Below are 10,941 nucleotides of genomic sequence, written 5' to 3' on the forward strand. Positions count from 1 at the left end.
AGAGGTGACCCTTCTTGTAGTCATCCTCACTTCTCGGTTCAAAGTTTTTAATTGCAGATGTACTGATGATAGTCTTAGGTCGTGCTGTTCCAGTAAAATATTGCACATATGCGAAATTCATCTCTGTAAGAAAAGAATACAATCGAATTTAATGTGAAGTAATCGCAATATGTTCAAACAATTCCAACCGTCACATCCGCATGTGGTGGAGAAAATGTGGCTGATCAGCGAGGTAATTTATTACACAAACAAAGCACCAAGGCAAGACGAGACTACACCAATTCCCGATTAATATTTTTATATTAATTATACGCCTTAATCAACCGTGACAGCGTGCGGTCTAGAGAAGCTCGTTCTAACGAACGCAGTTTTAGCGAAAACAGTTTCTTCGAGCTGCCTCGAAAGTAGAAACTCGGTTTCGAGAAGATGGCAACCCCCGGCATGCTGCTTCCGATGTTTCTCTGATTCATCAGCCTAGCTTGCCGAGTACTCAGCGATGAACCCTTGTAGGTGCGTGCTCGAACTTGAGATTAACATTCCTTCGAGCGACAGCGAGCGCGCGTAGCATGGTTTGCTTGCAAGTGTAGGTTCCCGCCGTGCACACATCGCATTTCTCTAAACCACACTTCGATAAAACGTACTCTTTTCGCTTTATATATAAATATGAAAGAAGAAGAAGAAGAAGAAGAAGACGAAAAAGAAGTGAGAGAAAAAAAAAAAAAAACGCGTGCAACGCAGTTTCGTTTCGCCGATCCAACCATGCGCCGGCGCAAACTGCTGCCTGAATCGCAGTTTCGTTTCGCCGATCCAACCATGCGCCGGCGCAAACTGCTGTTGAACTATATTTTACTGCAATAAAATCTTACCCTTTCTTCCTGTAGGAATAGATGTCCTGCGGTCTTTTCAGCAACTGAAAGCTCATACGCAGCAGGTGATGCAACCAAAACTAGCAGCTCAACTGGCTCAACCGGCTCAACTGAAACCGCGCGCCGACTCCGGCTGGCCATATGGCGAGACGGCCACCTAACACCCATGGCAAATACAGAAGAGAAGGATAACTCTAATAAAAAAAATTAAGTTTCATTTTACAACTTAGAATTATATTTAGTTCAGGACGTTGTTATTAGCACTATAGACTGTAAAGATGGTTTTGTTTACAATGCGGTTTATGGCGCGATGGCGTGCGTTTCACGTTTTCGAAGTACCCACGTCCCCGGGTAGCCATCCCGCCAATCCCGCTACTACAGCCACTGTACCGCTACTAATCCCGCTTCCCGCTCTTCCCGCGTCATTCTTCGCCATTATTGCTCGTCAAACAAGCGCTACGCCGATTCTGCCGAAACTTCTGCATATGAAACGGCATTATGGCCAGTAAGCAGCGGCCGAAGCAATACCGACTTTACCTGGCACCTTTATCCGAAGAGAGCGTGCCGCGGTCGACGCGTGCTCGGTGGCATCAGACCGAAAAGGTAGGCTTTTATAGTCGGTGAACCGTAAGATTTTATTGACGAAATCTTTTTGTTGTCAGATTCTTGCTGAAGGCGCCCCGCCACCTTTGGAGCAGAAGTCAGCTGCGCAGTCTCACAATCGTGGAGATGTGAGTTTGTTCATTTCAAGCGTTACTTCATGCATGGTCTTTCGTTGTTAAATACCGTGTGCGTTCGCTCTCGTCTTTCTCTGTATCGAGCCACTGCTTCCAACCTCCGGCTCCTATGCTTTGCTGCAGTGCTTCTGGGCTGGGCTTTGTGAGCGAATATCTGACGAATAGGCGATGAAGCTCGCCCGACGGCGCTCGATGTGCGCGTGCGAACGCCCCGGGGCGAGCTTCGTCGCTTTTTGAACACAAATATGGCAAAACTTGCAACTTGCTTTTTGGACACAAATAGGGGAAAACTTGCACTTGTATGGGAAAACTTGCAACGAAAATCTGAAAGAAAATTCTATCATGTAAGACCCCACACGGCCCAAGACCTCAAAAGCCTTGACGATGTCAAGAACGACGACGACGACGTCTTGGAAATCGAAGACGTCTTGGGCGCCTTAGATTGAAATCTTTGGAATACGGACAAAAAATTTAAGAAAGCGCGAAATTGACGTGTGGTGCTACTCGATCGAACATATAATGTCCCTATAACCTAAACTCATACTGTGCGTGCCGTTCTTTCTCATGTTCAAGCTTTCTTAATTTTTGTCAAATACTGTAAAACGTTTTTATTGTGCGGCCTTTATATTTTTTAAATCCGGCTGGGACCATCATGGCTTGCACGTGACGTCAAAGCTGCTCTTCTTGCTGGTGGTGAAAGCGTGCCGTTAATGCACTGGAAGCTGCGCCGACTCGTTTCCGCCCGCTGGTAACGCTTGTTTTTTGGTTGTAGAATTAGTACTGTAAAGGCTATGCACCACCACCAGAGAGGATCAAATTATGTTGGTGCAGGCTATTCCAGGGGTCCAAATCCAGGCCTTTAAAGGTTGGATTATTTGTGTACGGTTAAACTAAGTTCTAAATCTTTTCTAATTAGTGAAATTGTGGCTCGCGAGCAGCAATAGTTTTACAGCATCTGTTTCATGGGGTCCATCTTGTGGGGAAGGAGGATGCCCTGCAAGAGCACGTTCTTCAGAGCATGAAACATAATTTTCACGTGCCTTCCCGCTCGACTGCTGGTTTAATCTACAGGGTGAAACAAGGAGACGGCAGGCTCTTTAAATCGACCGGAAAATTCGGTTTCTTAACCTATCGCGCTACGACTTTGTGCAGCGTTGCCCACAGATGGTGCATTTTTTTTTGTAAAATTTGCAAAGAGCGAACTTACCTGAGGAAGAAGTAAAGAAAGAAAAAGGCTTAGCTCCTATGGAAACGCAGCGAAGCCACCGGTCTTCAAACACGGCGCCGTTGCGCACGGGAGACAAGAGATGGCGCAAGCGGTCGCGACGCCAACTGCCTCCAACGAACGAGCAGACGACGCCGAGAGCCGGCGTATTTAGCAGACAACGAACTGCAGTTCCTCGTTGTTACCGCGTCTGTTTTTGTTTCTGCGACTGTCGCCGCCTGCGGAACGAGTGTTGCTTTTGAGTCGAAAAGATTGTCTGCTGACGCTGGCACTCGGCGCCGTATGCTCGTTCGTTGACGGCGTTCGTTGCGCCATCTCTTGTGTCCCGTGCGAAACGGCGCCGTGTTGTTTGAAGACCGGTGGCGTCGCTGAGTTTCCGTCGGAGCTAAGCCTTTTTCTTTCTTTACTTTTTCCTCAGGTAAGTTCGCTGTTTTGCAAATTTTACAAAAAAAAAAAATGCACCATTTGTGGGCAACGCTGCACAAAGTCGTAGCGCGATAGGTTAAGAAACCGAATTTTCCGGTCGATTTAAAGAGCCTGCCGTCTCCTTGTTTCACCCTGTAGATATGAGTATGTCTGCTCCTGAGCACTGAAATGGGTCTCATGTACGGTTGGTTGGTGTGGGGTAGAGTGCTGCAGAAGCTCTACCTCCTGTAGACGCTCGTTACCTCCGAAGCGCCAAAGCACAAGTGTGCTTCGGTTACGCATTCATGCTTGTGCTATCAAGGCTAGAAAGTTTTTGCTGCCGGGGGGGGGGGGGGGCGGGGCGGGCGGGGGGGGCGGGCGGGGGGGGGAAGTGAAGGGGGTGGGTGGGTGGGTGGGTGGGTGGAGGTGGAGGTGGAGGTGGAGGTGGAGGAGGAAGAGGGGCGCAGCTTCCCGTGTGGCTTCAGCCTGTCAGCGACCATGGTGCCAAATGGCTTCCGAAGGACAGTTTGCTGCACCAGCACATGTGTTGCGCTCTGAAGGTCTTTTGCAAAATATAGTGCCTGATACTGCTCGCATTGGTGTTGATGATATGCCCAATGCTATTTGATGTCAGACAGTATATTGCCTTTTTTTTATTTGTTGCTGTAAACACTCTTTTATAGGGTCCGCCATGTTCTGGACAAGGGATTGAAGCTTGTTTGACCACTGGCCACCTAAGTGAGACAGACTGCAGTGGGCCAACTTCTCGACAGAGTGAGATTTCTTTGGCTGAAATGTCACCGGTGTTGCTCTCGGGTGAAATTCCGCAAACTGAAAGTATGTGTGAGGAGGCCGAGTCTCCGTGCAGCGCAGACAGCCTTTCGAGCTTCTCAGTTAGCTCTCCGGGGAGCTCAGAGTGCGAAGAGAAGGACATTCAGAGCGAAGGAGAGCAGCCTGGCTCTCCTACTGAACATGTTTCTGATGCACCATCAGCATTCAGCGTCAAGGGTTTTGACTTGACTACTCAAATTTGCAAATGTACAACAACGACCGTAGCGGAAGTGCTTGTTCTTCTGCTGTCATTTCTTGCAAAGCACCGGCCTACTGTGTCAGCCTTGGTTGACATCCTGCAGCTCTTCAATGTCGTGTTCCAGAAGGACATCCTGCCTAGTACAAAGTACCTGTTCAACAAAGCATTTTCCAGTCCCTCCCTCATGATGCAGTATCACATGTACTGTGAGTATTGTCTAGGATATGTTGGCATCCGAGAGCAGCTACGTTTGCAACAGTCAACATGTCCACATTGCCACCAGAAATTTTCAGTGACAACTTCACCCTACTTTCTCATGTTACCCCTTGCACCACAACTAAAGTTCATGTTGGAAAATCAACCAGGGTTGGTCCAGGAACTTCAATACAGGAATGAAAAGAAACACAAAAATATATCCTGTCTTGAAGACATCTTTGATGGCACTCTGTATCAGGAACTTTCCAAACCTGGTGGCCTCTTGTCTTTCTGTAACAATTTTTCATTTTCTTTTAACACTGATGGAGCTCCAGTGTTCAAATCTTCCCGTGCCTCTGTGTGGCCTATTCATATCATGCTAAATGAACTACCACCAGTGTCCAGGGAAAAGAATTTGCTGCTGGCAGGCTTGTGGTATGGTAAGGGGGAACCAAACATAGATATGTTTCTGAAGTCGTTTGTCGATGATGCAAAGCATCTGGCTACAATAGGAGTTACATGGAAGCATGTTGATGGTACCCTTATTAATAGTAAATTCGTTGCAACCTGTTGCTGCGTAGACAGCGTTGCTCGTCCTGCGATGCAAAAGTTAATGCAGTTCAATGGCTATTATTCTTGTGGGTGGTGTTACCACCCTGGTGAGAACGTAGGTAATGTTGTCAAGTACCCTGTAGGCCCAGAATGCTACCCCGACAGGACTAATGAGACAATGGAAAAGGAAATGGAACAAGCATTTGTAACGAAGACAACCATTTTTGGTGTCAAGGGCCCGTCTGCATTGATAAACATGCCAAAGTTTGGGATAGTATCTGGGTTCGTACCAGACTACATGCATGCTGTCCTTCTTGGGGTGGTACGGCAACTAGCAGAGCTATGGTTCTCGTCTGTTGGTGAAAAGTTTTATATTGGAGAGCCCTCGACTGTAGCTAAAATTAACAAGAGATTAGAAAGGATGTTTCCCCCCAAAGCTGTTTCTCGACTGCCAAGGCCCATTTCTGAGCGACGGTTCTGGAAGGCGTCGGAGTGGAAATGCTGGTTGTTGTACTATGCTTTTCCTTGCCTGGATGGCATTCTTCCAAGAAAATATCATTTTGCTTTGCTTTCACAGAGTGTGTATGCTCTGCTCAAGGACTCTGTGACGCATACAGATGTGAATAATGCCGACCTTATGTTGACCGAGTTTGTTTGTGGGATGCAAGAGTTGTACACGAAAACGTCAATGACATATAACGTCCATCTTCTCACTCATCTGCCGAAAAGCGTAAAAGAGTGGGGCCCGTTATGGGCCCATTCTGCTTTTGCATATGAATCTGCAAACGGCTTTCTTTTAAAATTAGCAAAAGGGACACGAAAAGTACCTCTGCAAATAGCCAAGAGTTATCTTTTGTACCGCTCTGTGTACTACTTCGTTAAATGCTACATCAGGCAACAAACAGTGCAAGGGTTTTGTGAGGGCTTGCTTGGGTCAAAGCGCTTAGTGCATACAAATGAGGTGGAGAAATGCCACCTTATTGGCAAAGGCTTAAAACATGGAAGTAGCCACAATTTTTTTGGTAGCTCTGTTGTTTTACCTGGCAGTGTCTGTACTGTGTATAAAAGGGTGATTGCAGGAGGTGAGTTGTTGCACTCTAAAGAATATGGTAAATGCAAGCGTCGCAATAATTCCTTTGTACAATTGAAAAACGGGTTGTGTGGAGAAATATTGAAAATCTGTGTATACAAGGAAAATGGTGTTCACCGTTGTGTGCTACTTCTTGAAGAGTATGTCTCGTCAAGAACGCTTCATGTGACCCATGTAAATGAGTATTATTCTAAGCAGAATGTGAGGATTGTCTCAGCAGACAATGTCTTGTCAAAATTTGTTGTCATGCGGTCAGGCAACAGGTTATTTGCCAGCCTTTTGCCCAACTATTATGAAAAGGAGTAACCATCATGTCATGTTAGTAGGTATGTTTGATTTGCCTACACCACCTGCACTGGTACTCTCAGTGTATGTACATCACTGTATCCTACTTGTTGGTGCAGACTATCTTGAGGACTCTTTAGGGCCTTATTGTGTTTGGTCTCCAGGATCGAAATATTGTAACAAAAGGACGAGGACAGAACCACTTGTGGTGTCTGTCCTTGTTCCATTATGTGAAATGCCTTTAATCCTGGACAATGCATACCGTAATTACATTGCCCTGCACTGTACACTTTCTGCACCATGCAGGTGGGTGCAGCTAAATCAAGCATACCTACTGACATTAGCAGGGTGTCTACCAACCTAAAAAAGCTATAATTGCAAATGAACTTTTGAGCTTCTGAAAAAGTCAGGGAAATCATGAAAAACTTAGCTAAATCTGAGAAAATGATCACTGACTTAACAGAGCCATCTATGTAGCATTTTGTTTAGAGGGAAACAGCCATATGGTTTTGGCGTCAGCCTTTCTTGGCATGTGCGTCCCTCCTGCCGCACGGAACTACAAGTGTAGCTAGTTCTGAAGTTTCACATGTAAAAGAAAACCTAGAAAAGTCTGCGAATTTGACATGTAATAGTTTGGTAGACACCATGATTAAGCAATAATGTAGGGATAATTGCTCTTTGGGAGAAGTCTTTTCATAAAGATGAAGGTGACTAGGGCTGTATTAAACAAGAACACGTACAATGGGTTACTGTATGCAAAATGCTTTACTTTTGTACTGTGAAAGGTTGCAGCTTCCAGTTAAAATAAAGCATTGTATTTGAAAGAGCAGTTGTGATATTCTTGTGTACCAGTACCTACTACTGCTTTACAGGCTGCTGCAAGTTTGTTCCCTGCATGAAAATCTGAATGTTCATACGATTGGGACTTCAGTTCTACTCGGGGCACTATAAAAAAAAAAAAATCTTGTGCCATACAAAAGCCAATTATACCAATTATTTTCAGGTTGGCATAATAGTGAGCATAGATGGTTGTGCGACTGGGGGAGGGAACCCTCTGGTGCGGCCTTGGCATGGTAATTGAGCTTGTATTTAGTATATAACAAGTCGGTGATAATACGTCAAGGTATGGACACTAATGAGCAAACTCTTAGTCCTAATAAGTGCTTGCCGACTCTAGAGATTGACTTCACTTGTCAACGCCTTCACGCTGCAGCTTCCCTGTAGTGTTTAGAGTGGCAGTAATAAGCGAACGAGGCATCACGCAGATTGGTGCTAATGGTCTTCATAGACTCTGCCAGCTATCGTCTACAAACTTGGCTTTGGAAGTTGGTTGCCCCGGATTGCAGCTTCCCTGTAGTGTTTCTACAAGCACCAATGAGAAAATGGTGAGATTGCTTGAGATCTCCCTAAAGTTGGCTTCACCTGCTTTATGAAGTAACCCTTCCCCCGGATTTTGTCTTTCCTGCAATGTATCCCATGGCCCGAATGAGAAAATGTCTTTTTAACCACATTGGTGCTATCGGCGCCAATGTGCTCATAGGAGCACATTGGTGCTCATAGAAACTTGCCCGAGTTCTTTCCCCAAGGTTGGCTTCACCTCAATCAGAAAACTGCAGCTTTTCTAAGATTGTGGCTTCCCTGCAGTCTTCCTATGTGCACCAATGAGAAAACTCTTGGTTTTGCACATTCGTGTTACACTGCACATTGGCACACATTAATTCTGACTACTTCCTCAATGTGAATGTGCGCCTCATTTCCAGCAGGGTAGCGCGGGGACGACCAACATCTTCTGCTTCGCTGCTTCTTTACTTCTACGACAAAGGCCGACACCCGTTGACCCGTCTCCACTCTTTCCATTTTTTTGTCTTCTTTCTTTTATATATTTAAGGCGACGCCACTCTGCCGCGTTATTTCTTCCTCCTGCCTATATATGTTGTTGTGTATATTTTTTGTTTTCTTTTTTCTTCTTGCGTTTTTTTTTTTTTTTTTTTTTGCCCGACGTGTAAATTATCGCGTATTCTTGCTTTGTTTGGCTTAGTTTTTACTCCCTTTCCTTCGCTTCGGCGCTTGCCCGGTTCGTCTGCGCTAGACCCGGGCGTTTTGAGGGCCGTCTGCAACTTTGCTGTTGTTGTTGTTGTTTTCTTCCACTCTCGTCTGCGATAACCTCCTATTTTCGCTTTCGATTGAGTTTCTAATCCAAAATCGTCATACGTGCTTTTTGATATTTATTAAATATATTAAGAAGTGTAAGCTCGTTACCCATTTTTATTCGAATTTTATTTGTGTACTCCGGCCGGCACGTCTGCTGCAGGTCATCGTTTGTTGATCAACCGGCCGCATTCAAGAACAAGTTTGTGCGATGTGGTGCCTACCATTGCAAGAACAAGTTTGTGCGATGTGGTGGAAAATCTTTCTTCTGCTTCCTACGTCAACCTACGGACACCTACGTCAACAAGTACTTGGATGCACTTTTAAACTGCTTCGTCAAGAGAGCGAACGAACTACCCGCCAAAGTCACTGGAAAAAGAAATTCGAAAGCAAAAGAAAGTTACTCACTGCTAGCACATATAGAAGATTGCTGCCTGCGACCAAAACATTTCTGCGACTCTTTTTTACCGGGCAGTGTGAGCTGCACTACGTTATTTGTTTCCCCTGTTTTGTTTTTAGTTCGTACCTACGCCGCGAAAGCAAATAAAGAAATGTACAACAAGCAGCTGAAAAAAAAAGGGTCGCTTTCTTCTTTTTTTATTAGTTTCGTCTGTTGCTTCCGCTTTGTTTGTCGTGAACTCAACACCGGTGGTGACCACCAGCTATTCATTTGCTGCTTTCCATTTTTTTTTTTTTCTATAAGCGCCGCAACGATCGTCGTCGTTAAAATAGTTTTTTGCTAGCTTCTTTGTTTTATTCGCCATTGTTAGCTTCTCTTTCGCGTTTCTTCTTATTTCCGTCCAGAATGGCGACACCATTTTTTCTACAAAGTTTGGTAAGTGTTTGCACGTTCATTTTTATCCTTACTTTTTGTTTTCTTTTTATGCTCCAGCAGCTCGTGCGCTTGCTCTGGTAATATTAACATGTCGTTTTTGCATGTTTTAATGATTACGACGTAGTTCGAGTAGCTAAACGCCTTTTTTCCGCTTCCGAGACGCGTTTGAAACGCGCGTGATCCCCTGAGAGGCGTTTGAGACCGCTAAATAAACTGCTCTATCTTTGTTTATGCGCGCGTTGTTATTCGATTGTCGTTGCAGTTGCGATCAGTGGATTCCACTTTGCAAGCGAACTGACCGTAATAAATTGTTTCTGCTGTTAGGGTGACGATACGGGGCTTGTAAAGCTCGAGGACGTCGCGGAGCCTATACTTTTCCATTGCGACGACTGCTTCCGTAGACTCCGAGTCCGCTAGAGGCGCCACTGTCACGTTCGCCGCCGCTTCTATGTGTTTTCGGAGGAGTTTCCAGTATTGGCGAAGCTATATCGTATTTGATATTATGTTGTGCCTGTCATCAACCCTCTCGTAAAAGTTGGGGCCGTCAGTTTGATGTCAGTGGGCTGCACGGCGAAGTCAAGTTTTGGAGTGTCCTATATCTGACAGGGGATGTATTCAAGCATTGTTTGGCGTAAGTACCCCCCCCCCCCCCCCCTCCCTCGCTGTAATGCCGAAAGGCGCTGCGGGTGTTGGATAAATTTATAAATAAATAAATAAGGACTACAACATCTTTTTTTTTTTTGAGTGATGAGCATGGCAACGCCCCTGGCGCGCACTGACAATTGTGCTTCAAAGGCGCAGCGCGAGCTTGCGGTTTTAATGCTACACCGCGCGGTAAGCTGCGGTAACAATCTTTCTATTAATAACCACAGAGCAGTTTGATTGCGTGTTGCAATACACTAAAACCGAGACGGTGAGCAGCGAGTTGTGAGGTTGTGACGCGAAGGCACCAATATTGTGAACGCTGCTGTTCCGAAGCTTGACGGTCACCGTTCGCGGCTCTCTTTTTAGAGCACTAATGGCCAGGCAAAGCGGAAACATATCTTCATCACCCTCAAAAATATTCTGCCACAAGCAGTAACGTGGCCGGTGCCTAAAACGCGCTCGCTCACCACAAAGCTTCGTAATTTTAGGTTTCTGAAACTTCTAAATACCAGCATGCTCGTTTTCCTAACGTGCATAAGCATCCCCTTCACCTGTAAAATGATCCCTCCCTAACCGCTTCGCATTTGTAGACAAATAAATCATTTTGTAGCGCGCTGAACGGCGTCAGCGAGCAGGCGCACGGGATATCCTGGAGAATCTATCCCCGTCTCTTCCGCCATCTTGGAACTACCGCCTCGCCACCTATAGGGCGTTGGAGTTGCGAATAGTAACGACGCGACGAGAGCAGTCTTCCGTGGCGTTTGCTTGAAAGACTTGTTTTCAAACATTACTCGCGTTATGCGAAATTCAAAACGTGGCACGGCGGCGCGCCCACTTTGATGGCTTCCTGGGCGACCTGGTTTCCTATCCCCAGCCATGGTATGAAGACCTAGCAATCTAAAAATTGTTTTTTTTTTCTTTCTTTGGG

At 45.7% G+C, this 10,941-nt stretch overlaps 1 protein-coding gene across 1 annotated transcript; it reads left to right on the forward strand.

Moving 5' to 3' along the window:
* Positions 1 to 3,659: 3,659 nt before the first annotated feature.
* Positions 3,660 to 5,849, forward strand: LOC121834085. Its single transcript, XM_042287830.1, has 3 exons — positions 3,660 to 5,125; positions 5,588 to 5,740; positions 5,817 to 5,849. Exons 1-3 carry the CDS (start codon positions 4,028 to 4,030, stop codon positions 5,847 to 5,849), a joined length of 1,284 nt encoding a protein of 427 aa, XP_042143764.1. The 5' UTR covers positions 3,660 to 4,027.
* Positions 5,850 to 10,941: the final 5,092 nt, after the last annotated feature.

The sequence above is a fragment of the Ixodes scapularis genome, unplaced genomic scaffold (assembly GCF_016920785.2).
Source record: "Ixodes scapularis isolate PalLabHiFi unplaced genomic scaffold, ASM1692078v2 ptg000494l_1__unscaffolded, whole genome shotgun sequence".
NCBI lineage: Eukaryota > Metazoa > Arthropoda > Arachnida > Ixodida > Ixodidae > Ixodes > Ixodes scapularis.